The 21369-nt window shown below is 37.5% G+C and overlaps 1 protein-coding gene across 1 annotated transcript in view; it reads left to right on the top strand.

Moving 5' to 3' along the window:
- POLD3 (DNA polymerase delta 3, accessory subunit) overlaps window positions 1-21369 on the top strand; it is a 42991-nt gene that overhangs the window by 14242 nt on the left and 7380 nt on the right. Inside the window, exons 4-10 of the mRNA XM_005689973.2 lie at window positions 1820-1859; window positions 3044-3176; window positions 7964-8228; window positions 8859-8931; window positions 10989-11154; window positions 14545-14651; window positions 20513-20622. Of these exons, the coding sequence (XP_005690030.2) occupies window positions 1820-1859; window positions 3044-3176; window positions 7964-8228; window positions 8859-8931; window positions 10989-11154; window positions 14545-14651; window positions 20513-20622 (894 nt within the window). The remainder of the gene's footprint in view (window positions 1-1819; window positions 1860-3043; window positions 3177-7963; window positions 8229-8858; window positions 8932-10988; window positions 11155-14544; window positions 14652-20512; window positions 20623-21369) is intronic.

Here is a 21369-nt window from a genome sequence, read left to right as displayed (position 1 = left end):
GCAGCCATGAAATTAGATGCTTACTCCTTGGAAGGAAAGTTATGACCAACCTAGACAGTATATTCAAAAGCAGAGACATTACTTTGCCAACAAAGGTCCATCTAGTCAAAGCTATGGTTTTTCCAGTAGTCATGTATGGATGTGAGAGTTGGACTATAAAGAAGGCTGAGCGCCAAAGAATTGAATTGATGCTTTTGAACTGTGGTGTTGGAGAAGACTCTTGAGAGTTCCATGGACTGCAAGGAGATCCAAGCAGTCCATTCTAAAGGAGATCAGTCCTAGGTGTTCTTTGGAAGGAATGATGTTGAAGCTGAAACTCTAATACTTTGGCCACCTGATACAAAGAGCTGACTCATTTGAAAAGACCCTGATGTTGGGAAAAATTGAAGGCAGGAGGGAAAGGGAACAACGGAGGATGAGATGGTTAGATGGCATCACCGACTCAATGGACAAGAGTTTGAGTAGGCTCCGGGAGTTGGTGATGGACAGGGAGGCCTGGCGTGCTGCAATTCATGGGGTCGCAAAGAGTTGAACATGACTGAGTGACTGAACTGAACTGAACTGAATATCCCCTAAGGCAGCGTTTAGAGATACTGCCATGTTTTCTCCTGAGGGTACCAATTATTGTTTTTAGGGCTCCTTTTGAGTTTGAGTGATTAGCTCCTAATGCTCTTTTTCTTATAAGCTCTGTAATTTTTATTGTACAATTTTGCAGAACATGACATTTTTAAGAATGCTTTTTTTTTTTAAAGAAAATGCATTATGAAGACATACCAATATTCTCAGTTCAAATTTACAGTTACATTTTTTAAAAACTTAATTTTATATTACTCTTTTTTTCTTATGTTGTAAACTTTGGTTGTCCTAACATTAAAATGAACATGTATTTGCTTTAGCTAGATACATAAGATTTAGAAAAGCAAAACCAATAATTTTACTGACAATATGATGACTAAAGGCAGTTTAAGGTTTGTAAGTGATCCCGAGCATTACTCTGGCAGTTATAGAAATATTTCTTTTTTTTTTTTAAATGGGCCGACCCCAGAAATATTTCTCGTTATTCGTTATAGCCACATGATCCTACATTGATGGATATACCTTAGTTTATTCAGCAGTCCCTTATTGATAGTTATTTGAGTTATTTACAATCTGATTATTTTCTCTGTTTTAGAAGCTATGTGTTAGCCCTTTGTGATGTAAGTTGTAGATATTTTTCCCACTTGACCATTTGTCTTTTTACTTAAAATTGTTTTTTTGTTATCCAAAAATGATTTGTAAGTTTTTATGGATAATTTCAGTTACTTCTGGGTTTTGAATTGCAGTCAAGAAACTTTTCTTTATTCTCAGGTTATATTAGTTTGTAGAAGAATTCACCCATATTTTCTTCTTGTGCATATATGGTTTAATTCTTTACTTTTAAATCTCTAATCCATTTAGAATTTTTTTTTTGTATGGTATGAGACAGATCCAATTTTTAACTGGTTCCATATGATTATACAGTAATTCTCGTTATGTTACTTACTGAAAATTCCTCTTTTCCTTGCAGTAGGCAAAGTGCAAGTTAGAGATGCTGTTTTTTTTTAATTGGGGTTTTTTTGTTTTTGTTATTGATTTACATATACTCTCTCACTTTCCTTAACCTGATTGAGAAGTTTTAAAGAAAGCAAGTTAAAAATGAGTCTGGAACATACGTTTTCAGAAGAACCTAATGTTTCTAATTTTACATCCCAATGCAATTGAATTATTGGTAAGGAAACTTTAAAACTGCAAGTTGCACTATTAATACTTTAAATACTAATGAAGTGTTGTTTCCTTACAGTGCCACAAGGTTGCAGTAGTGAGAGAAGATAAATTGGAAGGTAAGTATTTTAGCGATTTAGCAAGTTTTTCCTCTTAGGGCATCAGTGTCATTAACATTGCGTATATATTTAGCTGTTTTACTGGAGAGCCATATATTCTTTTATTAGTAGTTTCTGAAACATGTTAAAATATGATACTCCACTAACTTACCATTTTTAAGGCCAGTAGCTGCCAACATTTATAAAGCACTTTTATCACAGAATTTCAAAACTCATGATAGACATGTAAAACACTTATGAATACCATATGGAACACCTCATTAACTATAAAAAGACAATGATCTCTAAATACTGTGTTGTATTCCATAGCAATTTTTTAGGAAGAAAATTAAAGAATGATTTTATAAAGTCAGAAAGGCATAGTATGACTTCTAAGTTAAATTTGCCTACCCGCTTCAAGACTGTTAATGCTACTGTTCTATTTTTTTAATACCCAAGTCAAAGGAATTTTGTAACAGCCATGTGATCTTGGATGTCTCAAGACAAAACCCACTGTCATACTTTGTATATAAAGATGCTTACCACTGGAGTGTTTTCTTATAAATTAACTGAATTATTCAATATAGTGAAAATGTCCAATATTTTCTTTCTGAATTCCCACAGTGGTAGATTTATTCATTCAATAGATACATAGTAAGTATCTACTCTATGTCAAGCTCTATGCTAGGCACTAGGGACTTGGAACAAGTGAGGCATGGTCCCTTCCGTCATGGAGCCTAAAATTTTTTCTTGTCATTTTCCTCTGAAGACTTATCTGATTAGTAGTAGTATTGTTTTAGAGTTTCTTTTTATAAACTAAAATCGAAGACTTCTCAGGTAGAAATTACTTATTCCTCAGTTGCTATGTATATATGCTAGAGTATAAGATTCTACCCTGACTGGATAAAAAAACAACATCATAGTATCATCAGTTATTCATTAATATTTACTGAGTATCCCCTGGATGAGTGATACCCTCACAGTACTGTACTTAGAACTGACTCATCATCACCTACCTATCATAATGTCCTTGTCACAGACAGAAGAGTTGATACTATACTGTATATATGACTGTTTGGCCTTTTAGAGCTTTTTTGGACCACCACCGATTACAAATGGTGTTAATGCAGAAGGGTTTCTTGTTAAAGTCCCCACATGCTATGAAGTTTGTGTATTAACAGACTGCTTTTCCTGTTGACTTGTAGCAGTGAAGTCCAAGCTAGCGGTGACTGCCAGCGTACATGTGTACAGCATCCAGAAAGCCATGCTGAAGGACAGTGGGCCTCTGTTCAATACCGACTATGACATCCTTAAAAGCAACTTGCAGAACTGCAGCAAGTGAGCTCCTTAATGTTCCTTGTGGGCTTCTTTACGAATTGATTTTGTAAGATGTTTACACAGTGGCTGCCTCTTAAGAGTGAATGCCAAGTCTAGTAAAACCTCATTTATCTTGCAGTAAGACACATGCCTGGTTTTATTAGTACATCATAAGGTGAAAAATAGCCACAACCCATATTGCAAACCCCAGTAGACTCCCCATAAATCTACTTCTCATGTATTTATCCTGTCACTGCCACCAGAAATGTTGTTTGTTGTGCCCCCTCATTACTCCTTTACCCCAGTCTCTGCTTGTCTAATTCCTGTCCACCCTTCAAGAACCAGTTGACATGTTGTCCTTCAAAAAACTATTCCTAATTTGACATCCCTCTACCTCCCATCCAAAAGCAGTTGATCTTCCACAGCCAGTATCAGATCTTATTCATCTTTTGTATCCTTCACAGCATGGGGAGGAGGTAGACTATAATGTACGTGGTTTTGGAAATTAATGGTCATGGGCTGGAGTTTTTACTTCATTGCTAATGGCCCAGTGGCTTTGGACAAGTTACTTAAACTCTTTTGGGCTTTCGTTTCATCATTTTTAAGTTGGATATAATAATGCCTACTTTGTGAGGTGGTATGGAGGGTTCAGAGCAGATTCTCAGACATATATTGAACACCTACTGCTTTGACATGCACTAAGCAAGATAATTTGAATTAATTCAGCAAAGATCTGATGAGTACGTGTGACATGCCACATACTGTAGAGTGACTGTAGCCTGATGCCTGCTTGGGGAACTGATGGTCTTGTGGGAGGCAGTTATGGTATAGTGTGATAGTGCTACAATAGGGATAAGTGTGTAGGAGGATGTTGAGGGGCCACTCATCCCCGCCTTTTTTGTTGGGGTGGAGTGAAGACTGAAGACAGAGATGGCTTGTAGAAGAGCATGGCATCTAAGTTGAGGCTTAAAGGCCTAGTAGAAGTAGCCAATCAGAGGGAAGTGGGAGAGGAAGGACAGGACTGAGAGGAAACACGATGCTTATGCAGAACCCCAGTAGTTTTCTATACCTGAAAACTAGAGTGAGAGGCAGGAAATAATGATGCAAGGAGTCAGACACTATGCTTTGACTACTAGGATAAGTTTAGGCTTTATTGCACAGGGGAGCCACTGAAGATTTTGAAGCAGATGATTGAAGTGATCAGAATTGTATTACAGAAGGATCACTCTGGCTGTGATGGTGAAAGTGGATCTGAAGGAAATAATCTGTACACGGGCCAGTATGAAGGAGAAATGTTGCAGTGATTCAGGGTAGAGATGATAGTCTGTGAAGTATAGAGTTGGTATTGGGAGTGGAGAAGTACCTAGGTTAAAGAATCATACCATCAAAACCTGGATGGTTTGGTAGTGTTAAGGGACCAAGAGAGTGTGTTATCGTGGAGATGGGGGCTGCTTCATGACATTAAGGATGATGGCCATGTTTCTGGTTTGAATTGCTGGATGGGTGATGATACTCTCACTAAGAATGGGAATATATGAGGAGGAGCAAGCTTTTGGAGAAGGGAAAAATGATGAATTGGGTTTGGATATGTTGAGTTTGAGCACCGGATGGGGAGTCCAAGTGGAGATGCCCAGTGCAATAGATACGGGGGTCTAGAGCTAAGGAGAGAAATAGGAGGTAAAGATAGACATTTTGGAATCAGAGAAAATAGGTAATTAGTTGGGCTACAGCAGTAGATACAGTCATGCAGAGAGAATGTATAGGATGAAAGAAGAGCAGAAATTTAAACTGTAGCCACAGTTACTATCTGTGTAACCTTGGGCAAATTATTTAACCTTTCTACTTCATTTTCCTGAAATGAAACTAATAATAGTATCATCCTCAGGGTTGTAGGGGCTTTCCTGGTGGCGCAGACAGGAAATAACCTACCTGCAATGCAGGAGACCTGGGTTTGATCCCCGGGTTGGGAACATCCCCTGGAGAAAGAAATAGCAATCCTCTTCAGTATTCTTGCCTGGGAAATTCATGGACAGAGGAGCTTGGTGGGCTACAGTCCTGGGGTCACAAAGAGTTGGACACGACTGAGTGACTAACAGGGTTGTAGAGGATTAAGTGAATACGTACATGTAAAGCACTTAGAACAGTTCTTAGCACACAGTAAGCACTATTTAAGTAATAGCTATTTTTTAAGGGGTGGGCAGAAAAAGAGGGACCTAAGCGGAAGCAGCCAGAGATAAGAGGAAAATCACGAGTGTATGGAGTTCTAAAAACTTAAGAAGAGAATTTCAAGGAGGAGAGAATAGTTGACATTATCAAACCTTGTTGAGAAGTGGAATGTAATAGGAACTGAAAAGTGATGGCCTTAGTAAGAGCAGTTTCAGTGGAGCAGCCAGATTCTGGTCACCCGGGTAGATGGGGATATAGGGAAGTGAGATAGCAAATAGGGACAACTTTCTAGGAAATTTGATGGTAAAACAGAGGAAAAAGAGATAACCTGCTACAGAGGAATTGAGACTTGGGGGTGGGGGAAATGTATCCATTTTTAAAGTTGAGAATGCCTTGAACTTGTATTATTAGTAAAGAGCCATAAAAAGAAGAAATGGTTGACGATGCTGGAAGAGGTGGATTAACTGATACAGTTGGGTCTATATCCAGGTGGATATAGAATTGCCAAAAATAATTTCTGTAAGTTCCATGAGAATAGGGATCGTTTATTTAGTTAACCACTGTATCCCTAAAACAGTGCCTGGTAACTATTAAATAAATAATTGTTGAGTGAATTAATGGTAGACATTGACTCTTTTTTTTTTCTTCTGCTTAATGGGCATACAAATATTTATTAGATAAATATAATTATACTGCTAAAGAGTAATTTATGTCTGGTGTCTTTTAGAGAAGGATTATAAGAAAACATAAACACCCTGATATGTTTATGTAATTTATTAGATTTCAAAAATAATCTGCATTAAAATCTAGTTTTGGCATGTCAAGCTGTAAAAATCAATTCTATTGTATCTAGCAAGTAAGGAAACTAGAATAAAAGTGACACAAAAGTCCAAAATTAAATTTGCATAGAGACCACTAAAATAAACATGGCAAGTAGAAATGTGATAGTAGGAGGCACTTTAATGAAACTTTACTTAAATACTTAAAATATCCTCAGTAGAAATGTGAAGAAAAAATAAAAAAGAAATGTGAGGAACTTATTTCCAATAAAGAAGTTTGTGTTTGGTCCTGAGAATTATGGGTCAACTGAGATCTGACTCATTGTTTCATGTGTTTTAAGAAGTGCTATGACAGGAAGAAAGCTGAAATTTTAGATTGACCAGATTCTTCTCTCTTCAGACATGGTCCCAGTCTAGCTTGGTCTCTTCCTCATGGCCACTTCCTGGTCCTGACCCTAAGGTGTGGAAATGTAGACCAAATGGAGAAAGAGTAGTCTTGGGGCCAACTTTAGATGCTGACAGTAAACTAAAACATTGCTCTTTCCTGTGCATGGCAGCGTTGCAGGGCCAGAGAGGAAGAATGGTGGTTGGAAGGAAATGACTTCCGTCTGTTCTTAACTCTGATGCACTGAATATTTGTGTTAATGCGAGGTTTTTCTGTGTAGACTGTAATAAATCAGTGGAAGGGTTCTGGAGCTGTGAACTCTAGCTTGGGGGCTGTTGAGCCTTAAAGTTACTTCAAAAATTAAATGATTTTATCCAGGTTTTTTCCCTTTGGCCAGTTAATCTCAAAGTTGTGCCTGGTTGATCTCTAAGGTAATTGCTATCATCACGTAGTTTCTCAACCTGCATCTTCTCTCATCCCGAGTTGAGATGATACACTAAAGAAGGGAGAGAAGCCAGAAGACTCACTTTCAGTGTCTTAAATAATCTGTCTTTGAATCTGTGTTTGTATGTGCCAGGTCTTGTACTAGGTACCTGAAATACAAAAGATGAATAATACAGTCACCCTCAAGGAGCTCTCACCTATCCTCAGTAAGCAAAAGACTGAGGGAAATAAAATGTTGTTCTTTGTCAGGAAATGTTGGAAAACTTTGCTTTAAGTACAACCATTTGAGAAGGATGGATCAGTTACCCATTCACAACATAGAACACTATATTATGGACTTTTGTGAAACAGGCAAATCTACAACGATGACAGAGGAGGAGATGAATGTTCCCTTTAATATGGCATGCAAATTGTGCCAAAGTTTTCACTTGGCTATGGGCATACTTCTCTGGTGCTATTAGTTGAGATTATTATAAATTATTAACAAATGACTATAAAGGACCACAGGTTACAGGAGCTAGTGGCTCTGTTCCCAGCTTATTCCATGTTCTAAACCATGATCTATTCTGGTCAGGGGAGTTGCCAGGAAATTTGTTAATATTTAAAGCTTTAATTTTGAGTCAGTCAATATTTATGGTATATCTAGCCCTATAAGGTGGAGGGTCTTGAAAAATAAACCATTTGGTTTACCAAAGTTGGTGAAATTACTAATATTTTCTTATTGTTTGGTATATTCTTACTATTTTAAATTAGGATGCTTTTTCATAAAAGCAAAAATACCTGTACAATTTGGTAGAAGACACCTGTTTTCAGTCTTAGTTTTATTACCAACAAGATGTATAATCTAGGACTTCACTCACCTTTCTCAAGTGTGCAAATACTTGTTGCACAAACTTATTTCTAAAATCCATTTTAGTTTTACAGTTTCCTAATTTTATAGTATTAGGGTTAGAAAGTATTGTGTAGAAGAGGCAAGAGTTTGAAAATAAGGTTTGATATTGACAGTTAATTTAATGTAACATTTCTGTCCTCAGGTTTAGTGCCATCCAGTGTGCAGCTGCGGTCCCTAGAGCTCCTGCTGAACCCTCATCTTCTGAAAAGTTTGAGCAGTCAGATCCTCCGGTGTCACCTGAGACGCAAGCCGGGAACGAGTTGACCACCAATGGTCATGGCCCACCTGTCCCCAGACAGAGTCCCCAGCAGCCCAGAGGGATCATGGGCATGTTTGCTTCTAAAGCTGCTTCTAAAGCCCAAGATGCCAGTAAGGAAGCCAAAACAGAGGCTAAAGAAGTAACGAATGTAAGCCTTCTATAAAAATGCTTTTACAGCTCAGAATGGGTAACTAGAGAAGCATTTAATAATTCCGGTGGTTGTAGTTTAATTATATAAGGTTCTGATATTTAGTTCTAGTTTTTTCTACTTTGGTGTAAATTGTTTAATTCTTGGGCCGATAGTTTAATCTTTGTTTAAATCCTCATTTTCTGTTCTGTGAGGGAGAGATCATCTTGTTAAGTAATTTGGATGTCATATTGCTGTTAAGTGGTAGAACCAGAATTCAGTTCCATTTATGATGATTACAAATGTAGTGTTATGGAGGTTTTTCCCCATTTTGTACCATACTGCCTCTGATCTGTTTTAATTCTGTCAAAGTAAGTAGTTTTTTTAAATACCATAAAAAAATGTTTAGGCACATTCATGGATAATAATTTTATAAAAACTATGAGAAACTAAGCTTTGGAAATGAATACCAAACACTATGTGGTCTGGCTTTGTTCTTATACCTAGTATCTGTACTCATTTTGGCATGATAATATAGAGGCTCTATGATCATGACAGTGTCTTCCACTATTGACATTTTTGACTGTTTCTTGAAGAGCAGCCTAAACACAGAAAAAAAATCATGTGTGTTTTCTTTTGCTTTGCTTTCAGGCATCTTCAGTAGGCCCCAAGGCACCAGGGAAGGGGAATGTCATAAGCAATTTTTTTGGAAAAGCTGCTATGAGTAAGCATGTTCTTAGGTTCCTTTGACTAATATGTGAATGTTAATATAATAACCTTTTATCTGAGGTGAAGGCCACCTTGTACAGTTTTTACCCACCTAACACACTACTATGTGGTTTTCCTACATCCTGACATAAATTTGCAGTCTACAAACCTGTGTATTGATGAACATAACCAACTGAAACAGTGGGTTTTACGGGTGAGCTGGGTTTGGTTGAAATCTGAAGGATAGTTTACTTATTTCTGATTTTACTTCCTGCCTTGGAAAGAGAGTTAAATATTTGTTTCATAGGGTTCTTGAAAATGAGTGATTAAAGTAAAAGGGAAGTTGCTTGGTTAAACAGTGTAGTGTTAATATCTTGGATGCTTTGTCAGTTTGCCTGGTATGATCATTCTGTTTCCTAAGGGGCTACAAAAACAAATTTTTTGCCTTTCTTATTTTTGCAGATTACTTACAGTAATGAACTAGACTTCAGTTTGAATTAGGAGGGCCCAGGTAGTAACGGCCATTTATAAATATTTACATTTTGAGAAAGCAAATCTCCTTTATTTAAAAATATATATTTGGGTGAGAATTCTTTCAAATAAAAAGAACCAATAATCACATATTTCGGTACTTCTCATATCAAATACACATTCCCTGAGGGTATGTGGCCAGAATACCAGGAAGAATGCAGGAGTTGAAGGGTAATTATGGCACACTTCTTGGAGCATAATGCTTTACAAAGATTCTGTGGGAAGCATTTTTGTTACATGCCTATGCAAGCAAAATTAGTCAGAAATCTGCTTTTCTGTGATGGTCAAAATGGTAGTTAGGGGATAGATTGGGGTGATAGTTATTTTATTTTCTATAAAAGCTATCAGAAAACATTTTTATATTCTAAAAAAAATAATGAAAATTTGCTACTTTCAGGTTACTGGAAAAGCATGATTGTATTATTTCAGGCCCAATGCATAAGACCAGTGCAGGAGATACAAGAGATGCGGGTTTGATCCCTTTGAGGAGGAAATGGAAACCCATTCCATTATTGTTGCCTGGAAAATCCCATGGACAGAGGAGCATGGTGGGCTGCAGTCCATGGGGTTGCACAGAGTTGGACATGACTGAGCACATGTACACACACAGTGCATAAGGAGGGCTTCCTCCTTCTATGAAAACATCATGCTAAGGTCTGTCATCTTGTGAATGGATAACAGTATGTGACAGATGGAATTTTTTCAGCTATAAAAAGCAATGAAGTATTGATACATGCTGCAAAATAGATGAACCTTGAAAATGGCAAAATAGAAGAAGCTGAACACAAAAGGCCACATGTTACATGATTCTGTTTATACAAAAGGTTCAGAATAGGCAAACCTATAGAGACAGAAAGTCTATTAGTGGTTGTTAAGGGATGGTGTGTGGAGTACAGGATTTCTTTTAGAGGTGATGAAATGTTCTAAAATTGGATAGTGGTGTTGGAATTAAGAAGCACTGAATTGTACAGTTTATGAGGGTAAATTTTATGATATATGAATTCTGTCTTAGTAACAAACACCTTAATGTTTTATATATTTTTAAAAATTGCAGCATTGGTGACAAATTAGAAAGTCGTCATCTGTTATCTTTCTTTGCTTAAAAAGGTGTTTCATATTTTTTTGAGTATAAAAAGGAGATGCTTTTCTGCTGTCATAATTCATAAGCTGCATACTCTTGGGAAACATCTTTAATCCCTCTGACTCTTAATTTCCTCGTCTAACAAATGAGAATGTTGATACTTCATAAATTTGTATTCATCTTTTTCTAAGTCCTACTTTTACTATCATTTGGCCTGGGGGCTATGATATAATGAGGGATTAGCAGGAGGCAGAAATGAAAACAGTTTCAACTAGAGTGGTAGTTGGAAAGGAGAAATGTTCTCTTGACTAGACCATGAGCTCTGTTAGGACGGGGACTGTTTTTCATCCCTTTAGCCCATGTTCCTAATATATTACCTGGCACTTAGTAAACTGTCAAAGGAATGATAAATTAATATTGCACGATGGGGTTATATATCATCTGCTATACTTTATTTATAGATAAACTTAAAGTCAATTTGGATTCAGAACAAGAAGTGAAAGAAGAAAAAAAAGTGGAGCAACCTCCACTGTCTGTCACTGAACCAAAGCTGGCAGCCCCTGTGGGCCTGAAGAAATCTAGCAAAAAAGCAGAGCCTGTTAAGATGCAACAGAAAGAAAAAAAAAGGTAGGAAAATTTTGTTGCTTGTGAGGGAAAAGTGTCTCTGCTGGGGGTGAAAAGGTCTGTTTGGGCTTATTGACAGGCAGGCAGTTTTCAGTTGAGTACTAAATCCTACTTAATGCCTTAGGGATACAGCTGTATAACCAAAATAAAGAGAGACGCTCCATAGCTTATCTAGTGAAGCAGAACTTGAATCAACCAGTTTGGATAACGTAGAGCCCAAAGCCAGTGTTTTTGGGCCCCATTGATCTAAATTGATGGTCCTCTCTCCTTTACTTCAGTTTATATTTGTGGACATGGCCTAAGTGTGCCTGAGCATATGTCTCTGTGTCTGCTTTTCACCTTAGAGTGCCAGATGAGGGTTTAAGTGAAATTTAAGAGAAAAAGTTCTTTGTTTTCTTTTTGTATCAATGAGTTTATTTTTCAAGTGGTAAAATGTAATTAGAAAAGAAAATAAAAAGCACACAAGCTGTTAAAAATGAATCCAGGAATTTGAGACACTACCTCATAGTTGGTAGGAACTGGTGTGTTGAAAGAAATTCTAAAGGACACTGTCAGCACTGATAGGCCCGGAAATACTTAACTTTTGTGGCAAGGTTGCGGCCACTCTATTAGAAAACATAAACAAAATGCTGAAGTTGCAGAGGGTCAGAGCTCTGTCCAGTGGGCCTCACCTCCTCAGAACGTGTGATAGGGATGGATTAAAATGTCTCCTACCATGAGTACAACACTCACTGATGGTTATTGCCAGGATCACATTCAGTATTTCACCACCAAGTGGGATGTTAACTATATGTTTTTAACACATGGTCTTCCCTTGTGGTTCAGCTGGTAAAGAATCCTCCTGGCAGTTGAATCTGCGGGAGACCTGGGTTCGATCCCTGGGTTGGGAAGATCCCTTGGAGAAGGGAAAGGCTACCCACTCCAGTATTCTGGCCTGGAGAATTTCATGGACTATACAATCCATGGGGTCGCAGAGTTGGCATTTTAATACATGAACTTTACCAGATTCAGGAAGCTCTTTTCTGTTCCTAGTTTGATGTTTTATAAAATGAGTGTTGAATTTTGACAGATACTTTTCCTACATTTATTGAGGTAATGTATGGTGTTTCTATTAATGTGGTGAATTACACCAACTGGTTCTCGAATTTTAAACCAACCTTGCATTCTTGAGGTAAACCCCACTTGGTCATGATGTATTATCCTTTTTATATATTGCTAGATTTGATTTGTTAATGTTAAGAATTTTTTTTTGCATCTACGTTTATGGGGGTATAATCAGTTATATTATCTTTGCTGGTAATGTCTTTACCAGATTTCAGGATCACAGTTAATGCTCATTTCATGTGGTTAGTTAAAAGAAGTTTCTTCTTCCTCTGTTTTCCAAAAGAGTTTATGTAAGATATGTATTGTTTTTTTCTTAAAAATTTGATAAAATTCACCAGTGGATCTAGGCTTGGAGTTTTCTTTGTGGGAAAATTTTTATTATGAATTTGATTTCTTTAAATAGAACTTTCAAGTATATCTTTATTCTTTTGTGGTCAGTTTTGAATGTGTTTTTAAAAGAATTTATTTCACCTAAGTTAAAATTGTTCTTAATATATATAACCTTATTCTTTGAATATCTATAGAATCTGTAGGTATTGCTACAGATTTCTTTCATTCCTAGTACTGGTAATATATACTTTTTATCAATCTGATAAAAGTCTTACTGATTTTATAAGTTTTCTTGAAAAATAACTTATACCGTTTAAAATTTTCTGTTTCATTGATTTCTGCTCTTTATTATTTCCTTCTACTTTGTGTTTATTCTTTTTCTAGCTAAAGGTAAAAAGAAAATGTGTTGATATTTGTTATATAAGAAATATGATTGAAGGTAAAAACTATGTCTTATCCTTATTTGTATCTGTAACACACAGTAGGCCCTTGATAAATTATTGTTGATTGAATGAATAGTGTGGTGGAGTATCCAGATAGAAGAGCTAAATAATGTCAAGATGGATTTAGGTTTTTTATTAGGTCATTGTTGCTGTTCAGTTGCTAAGTGGTGTCTGGCTCTGCAACCTCATGGACTGCAGCACACCAGGCTTCCCTGTCCTTCACTGTCCCCTGGAGTTTGCTCAGACTCATGTCCATTGAGTCGGTGATGCCATCCAACCATCTCATTCTCTGTCGTCCCCTTCTCCTCCTGCCCTCAGTCTTTCCCAGTATCAGTCTTTTCCAGTGAGTTGGCTCTTTGCATCAGGTGGCCAAAGTATTGGAGCTTCAGCTTCAGCATCAGTCCTTCCAGTGAATATTCAGGGTTGATTTCCTTTAGGATGGACTGGTTGGATCTCTTTGCAGTCCAAGAGACTCTCAAGAGTCCTTCAGCACCACAGTTCAAAAGCATCAATTCTTTGGCACTCAGCCTTCTTTATGGTCCAACTCTCACATCCGTATGTGACTACTGGAAAAAACCATAGCTTTTTATATGGACCTTTATCAGCAAAGTGATGTCTCTGCTTTTTAATACGCTGTGTAGGTTTGTCATAGCTTTTCTTCCAAGGAGCAAGCGTCTTTTTTTTTTTTTTTTTTTCATTTTTTATTTTTTTTAGTTTTTTATTTTTTAAATTTTAACATCTTTAATTCTTACATGTGTTCCCAAACATGAACCCCCCTCCCACCTCCCTCCCCAAAGCATCTTTTAATTTCATGGCTGTAGTCACTATCCACAGTGATTTTAGAGTTAGAATCACCTTAGTGTTTTCTACCTGTGCCTTTGTTCATATTGTTCTTTCTTTTTAAAATTATGTCTCCCTTTTCTATCTGATAAACTGTTTAGATTTTGAAGGTTTAAAATAAGACTTATGTCACTTAACATTTATTCGTTCAGAAAAATTTATCATATTGTATTTTATAGTCAGTGGTATTTGTATCTGTTTTTCCTGCCAGAGCTTCTTGAGAGCAATGGTACTTTTTTGATCTTTGCATCTGGTGTTTAACAAAAAGTCTTTATGTAAGTAGTAGCTACCTATTTAATGCTTGTTGAATGACTGAATCAACAGTCATTCAACTGTTGCATTCATAATGCTTGTTGAATTAATGAATTATGAATGCATTCATAATGTTTGTTGAATAACTGAATCAAAAGTAGGGGAAGTAAGGAATTTAGAGAAATTTTCAATAATCTGGTAAGTAGCTTACAGTGGTCTTTAGAGAGCTAGAGGAAGTTTTTATTCTGAAGTGACTTAGTTGTATGTGGTCAGTGAGCGGAGTATCCTTTGGGTCTTTTATGACTTTTATTTTCTACCCTCTGGAATTAAGTTCATGAATTATGAAGCAAGGCCGTGAGTAGCATATGAATACTTATATTTTTATTTTGTGTAACATGCTTAAATTATTCCTGAATGGCCACAGGAGGAAGCAAGCGGAGTTATCTGATGATGAGACGAAAGAACCTGAAAACGTGAAGAAAAAGAGGAGGAGAATCAAACTTCCTGAGTCTGATAGCAGTGAAGATGAAGGTGGGCGTTGCTAATTTTTTTATTTTAAAGTTTAATTTAAAAATTTAATTTTTGGCTAGTGGGATTGTCTCAGTCAAATTGGGCTGCTATTATAAGAATACCATAGACTGGGAGGCATAAACCACAGGACTTTATTCCTTACAGTTCTGAAGGCTGAGAAGTTCAAAATCAAAGTACAAGCTGATTCAGTTCCTGGGAGAGGCTCTCTTCCTCATTTGTAGAAGAGTACCTCCTTGCTGTGTTCTTCATAGTAGAGCAAGAAATCATCTTCTTTGTGTCTCTAATCTCATTCATTATGATCCTGTCCTCGTTTTATCTCCCAAAGGTCCCCTTCCTGCTACTATTGAGGATTTGGGCTTCAACATATAAATTTTGAGGGAACACAAATATTCGGTCCACAGAAGGGTCAGTTCTTCTTGTGATGACTTTAGTTCAAGAAGCTAAAAAGTTGCTTATTATGGGTTGCAGTGACAATAGTAATCCTAGCACTGAGAGACACAGTGTACCTATTTCTGTTCAAAACCAACTTTTAACCTTTTAACAAGAACCATAATCTTCTGGTAATTTGTGAAAGTAGCAAACACAAAGAGGAGGAGAATAAGGATTATTATTATATTTATTATCAAGGATATTTTCTTTTTAAAAAAATAAAATGGAGCTCTTCCTTTGGGTACCTTCATGTGTGTCTTATAAAAAGTGAGATTGTAGGCATCAGGGGTAATGGTACTGTTTTGTACCACATAAGTAAAACCACACCAAGATGAATCTACATTGTTGTTGTTGAAAAGGAATGACCCTGTGGACCCTCCTAGTTTTAAGTTGTAGACACTGTTGTAAAATAAGTGAATAGAGTAAGGGCAAGAATCTCACCTGGAAAATTATTGTGCCTTTTAAGAGAATATCAAGTAGTCTAAGAGCCAATTCAAGTATTCATCCCAAATTGTGTAAATGAAAATACATAGAAAAAGGAGGGACTTATCTGATGGTCTAGTGGTTAAGACTGCATTCCCAGTGCATGGGGCCCAGGTTCAATCCCTGGTCAGGGAACTAGATCCTACATGCAACTAAGATTCTTCATGCACGTGGCAATGAAGATCCCTTAGTGCTGCAACTAAGACCCAGAACAGCCAAGTCAATTTTTTTTTTAAAAAGCCCAAAGAGAAAGATTCCTGGGTTGGACTGATATGCCATATGACTTCAACTCTGAAAAGCCTGCTCTGAGAACTGGTGGTGAAAAGCTTGAGCTGCTATGATTGATTCTCCATGAATTCATGGCATATAAAGCATTTTAGGAAATGGCCAGAGCTCTCATCCAAAGGGATTCAGCATCATACAAAGGTAGACGAAAGCAAGCAAACTGAGAGATTCTTTAAGAGATTGAAGAGAAATGAATGCAAAAAAAGAAACCTGCTATGCTGTTGAAGGGCAAAGCTAAACTTGTTAGACTCCAGTCTCACCAGAAACTACTGTAAGAAGCACTAAAAGTGGTAACAGAGGCAACCCAAACTGAGGGGGTATTAACTCGAGGGAGTTGAAAAACAAATTATAGATGACAGTCACACAAAGGAAATGAACAGACCTAAGAAGCTGTACAAGCAGGTTGACTGTGTCTATGGCAGAGCTGCACCTTTGACTCCTCCCTGGACTCAGGGTTTTTGTTGACTGTGAAACAGATAGGAATATGGTATTGTAAGCATCCCAGTGGGATGCTGAGTCCTCATTCCATGCCATTTATCAAAATGCTTTAACCAAGACCACAGAAGGAAGACTTAGAAGTGTGTAGGTGAAACAGCTATCAAGGAACATTTGGATTGGTTGAGTTGAAGAAATAGAGGCAACTCTGCAGACACACAGGAAAATAACTTAGGAGGTAACTTAGGAAGGTGTGCTAACTGGAACAGTCATCCCTAATTCCAACCAGGAAAAGAACTTGAGGAAGATTCTGGATAAGTCTTTGAAATCATTAGCCTTAATATACATTAAAAAATAAACTAGATACTAGTTTATTTAAAACTAATACTAGTTTAAAAATAAATACTAATACTAGTTTAAAAATAAACTAGTATTAGTGAAGAAGTCAGCCGTAATACTGTGATTGATTGAACACTCTTTACATACTTCTGAAATACTCTCTGTAGTTCTGATCCTTAGCTCACAAAAATGATACTCTTAAGTGACTAGAAATAAGAGTAGGGTTATTTAGTCTGGAAGGGAGAAGAAATGTGAAAGAGGTGGACAGCCTATAATAACATGATATAGAGCAGAGGCTCTCAGATTTTTTTATCTGGGAAAGATAATTTTTGGCATCTGACTAAATTTATAAACTATTGCCATTTTATTCCTAAATTTCTTCTTTGTCTCAGAGCCAATGGGATTTTACTTTAAACCTTCATACAGTCTCTAACCTACTATTGCTTTATTCCTGCTATGCTGAATATGTGCTGTCATTTCAGTGGGCTATCTTCAGCTAGAAGTTAGCGACAGAAGTGGAGCAAATGGCAGAGACTTTGGAGTCAGACAGACCTGGGTTTAAAATCTTACCTCCACTAGTGACTGACTTTAGGCAGGTTACTTCTTCAGTTCCTTGTTTTCTCTTCTCTAAGATAGGATGTTATCACATAAGATAGGCCTTTTATGAACATCAAACAAAATGCTGTTTCAAAAGTGCCAGGGCAATGCTTAACATATAATCAGTTTTCTTAATATTCACCGCACTTTTCCTGTTGAAATTCAGTAAGCATTTAATGGTAATAATATACTTGAAAGTACCTTGTCTCAGAAAACTCCCTCCAACTTCATATTCTTAACTATATACCCAAGAAAGTATTCTTTCTCTTTCTCCCTGGCAGAATCATAAGCACCGTTAGCAGTTCTGTATACTCTGTTTCTAAAGTAAAGAAAGGCCAGACCCAGAAAGAAATAACATGAAGAGTAATATCTGTATTGCTAGGAAAAAGTCGTTTTAACTGGTATGTTTCAGTCTTTGCTACCGTTTTCAGTCCTTGCAAATTGTTTATAGAGAATGGTAAGCAAATGACCCACCCCCAGCCCTTTTTTGAAGGTTAAGATAAGTAGTTTAAAAAATTTCCTAGGAAGCTATGAATGGTTTCCAGGAATTCTAATTACCCATCTCTTCCAGAAAACTGGTAAACAGTGGTTATATTGCTAGATCCCTGCAATTATCTTTACCACAGTTCTTATTCTGCCCCAGTGAAGGGTGCTTTCCTGGGATAAGTGATATTTCACTACTTAAGTACCTTTCATCTGAAGAGCTGCAAAATCAGTTACAAATATATTTAAAACACACCAATGCATCCATCATTCCATAGCTTATGTCACTAAAAATATGTTGAAGGAGTATGGTCATCTTGGTAATAAAGACTAAGGCAGACTGACATGGATTCTAACATATGAAAGTGGGCAAGTTTGTTTTTTTTTTTAACCTCTTTGAACCTTGGTTGTATAAACAAATAGTAATGGTGATTTTTGTGGGGTTATTATAAAAATGAATGATTAATATTTGTAAGCCCAGAAAATTCTAGTTGTTTTCCCTATCCTTTCTTAAAATATTATAAATTAAAAAAAAAATTTAAACTAAGTAATACATATATACAATTTCAAAAATCAGATAAAGTACAAGTGTTATATATTAATAACCTCTACTATCAGACTCACCTAATTGACTGATGCTTCTCTTGTCAACTTTTTCCCATCCGCCTTCCATCTTCCAAGGGTTTGTTGAAATTTCTTATTCCTTAAGAGTTCTTGGCTCCTGTGATGTTCTCTTCCCTATTATGAGGGGGTTACATTTCTTTCCTTTATTATTGTTAGGTTTCTCAGTGAGGTTGTGTGGAAGGGAGAGGGAAGCATATGCTGAATCTTCCTTGACTTAGAAGCTCCTCATCCCAATTATAGTTCAGAAAATGATTCTTTTATTAAAAATGTTACTGTATATTCAGCGCTAGGGAAATGGTGGTGCCTCTGCCTGTATGGAGCCTAGAGTCTGAAGGGGGACTCTAAACAGCTCCATACGTGCAGTGAGAGGGGTCTTAGAGGGTGCCACTGGGATTATGTGTTTTCCTTGGTTAAGTCAAGTGGTTGCAGAACTGGAAACAGAATAAGAACTCATAAATTTATGACTGAGTACTCAAAATTCCTTTTCTTTGGCGTCCTCACTGCATAAACTTCTCTCCTACCACTGTAACTCATTGCTTCACAGCTTTCTTAATAGCTATACCTTCAGGAAGATGGGTGCTTGGTTCTGGTGGTTTGACTGGACTTTTTCTTTCTCAGGCTCCTGTCATGTTCTAGCCTCCCAGTGCTGGTTAGTAGCTGGACCACTTTGCTTTTATGTTTCTGTTTCCTAGAGTTTATAAAGTTTGGGGGCCCATTTCATACTTGAAGTGTGTAATTTATTGTTTCTTTCTGGCTGTTGTTCTGCTTCACCTCTTTAGGTCATTTGGCCTTGAACTCTCCACTGTCATAATTTTTAACACTGACCTAATGAGTTGGGAGAATTTCAGATCCAAGACTTGTGCTAAGAATTTGAATACAGCCAGGAGATTCAGGGAGCAGGTGAGGCTAAGCAGCTCCCCAGTCTCTTGACCAGCAATTTCTTTGCGGTGATTAAGCAATGGGTCAGCTGAGGATTTTCACTTCCCTTCTCATGGGCCTTAAACTAAGACTACAGTTTCTGGAACTGTTCAAAACTGATGGGATCCCTCTGGTGGTGCTCTCTTTCAGGTGGTACCACTTCCATAGTGATATTTCTCTCCTTAAAATATTCTTTTCCTGCTGATCATATTAATGAGTGAGTCTTCGTTGTTAAAGCTGTAATTGTGATCATTGTTTCAAAGATAATTCCACAACCCCATGGTTTATGCTGTTCAATGTCAGCTGGAAAATTTAAGTCTTACAGACATTTCAGGTGATTGCAAATAATCCTTAAATCACAGTCACAAAATCATTGTTACTATTATTTATTGCATACAACAGAAATTCAAAGAGATTTTTAAAAAACTTCCCCACATTCATATGCTAGGATCCGTATTGGTCTGCCTTAATCTTTATTATTAACCCAGGTGTTCTCCTTCGGTGTGCTTTTAGTGACGTAAGCGTAAGGAATGCTGAATGCTTTGGTGTGTTTCAAATGTAGCTGTAATGGAGTTGTAGCTCTTCAGTTGAAAGGTGCTCACACTTGGTATAATCTGAGGACTCTCTCCACTTCATCTTAAGAAAATGTCTGTCCCTGAGTGGTAGGCAGCCTGGGATAGTTGAAATAGTCAGGCTGTGGAATCAGACTGACTGGGGGGTTTAAAACCTCCTGCCTCAGTTGCAAGCTCTGTGCTCCTGGCAAGCTAATCAACCTCTCACAACCTCTGTTTACCCAACTCTAATGTATGAATGATAGTATTTGTCTCTTAGTTTTGTTGTGAGGAGAAAGTGAAGTAATGTCAGTGAAATAGATGACACATGGTAGATAACCAGTGGAGATTTTTAAAACAACTGCATACCCTGACTTATCTATAAAGTTAGAAGCTAGCTAAGATGATCTCTAAGGTATATTCCAGCTCTAATAATTTTTTTAATTGGATTATAATTGCTTTACAATGTCAGCTGTAAAAATTTTTGATTCTTTGATTCTCTTTGTATGAAAATTGATAAAATGTGTATTTTAAAGATATCTGTCTAGTTATCTATATATTAATAAATAGATATATAACTGTAGAATCCTTCATTGTCATGAATTACTGCTTGCAAAATACCCTTTGCTGGACATGGAAGTGTAGAGAGCCAGTGGAGAGGGCATTGTACCAGACGCCGCCGTAGTTCTCTCATCTAAGCTTGTTCCCTTATTTCAGTCATACCAGACTCTCCTGGAGCTTATGAAGCTGAGTCACCATCCCCACCTCCTCCTTCTCCTTCTCCTGAACCAGTGCTGAAGACTGAGCCGGAGCCGCCTCCTGTCAAGGTAAAACTTTGCTGGGATGTGTCCTTTATCGCCCAAAGATGAAGCCACTCTGCTGCATTAGTTCTCTCCTCTGCGCTTCACACGTGGCAGTAGCTGGCTCCTGTCTCATCCTGCTCTCCTGTAGGTGGTACAGGATGGGCATTCCCTCTCTTCTCACAGGTGGGGCAAGTTCAGCATAAGGCATCATCTCAGGAATGTAGCCGAGGTCAGTCCTGGGGGCTCTTTAGTGTTTCATGACTTCCAGTTTCAGAGCAGCTGTGCTATCCAACTTCTGTTGGCGTTGTGCACAGTTAAGTGTAGCAGAGTTTGTGAAAGAGTAGAACAACTTGATGTGTGTTTGTTGCTTTTCTAGAAAAGGGCTGCAAATGGGGGAATACAGTTTTCAGTAATCTTCAGCTGGGTCTTGTCTGCATCTTTGAGTGTAAATAATATTTATGATTTTTCAGTTCAGTTCAGTAACTCAGTCATGTCCGACTCATTGCGACCCCATGAATTGCAGCACGCCAGGCCTCCCTGTCCATCACCAACTCCCAGAGTTCACTCAAACTCACATCCATCGAGTGGGTGATGCCATCCAGCCATCTCATCCTCTGTCGTCCCCTTTTCCTCCTGCCCCCAATCCCTCCCAGCATCAGAGTCTTTTCCAATGAGTCAACTCTTCGCATGAGGTGGCCAAAGTACTGGAGTTTCAGCTTCAGCATCAGTCCTTCCAAAGAAATCCCAGGGTTGATCTCCTTCAGAATGGAC

This window comes from Capra hircus, chromosome 15, assembly GCF_001704415.2.
Source record: "Capra hircus breed San Clemente chromosome 15, ASM170441v1, whole genome shotgun sequence".
NCBI lineage: Eukaryota > Metazoa > Chordata > Mammalia > Artiodactyla > Bovidae > Capra > Capra hircus.
Note: the sequence above shows the minus strand (reverse complement) of the source record. Positions and strands in the feature narration are given on the sequence as shown.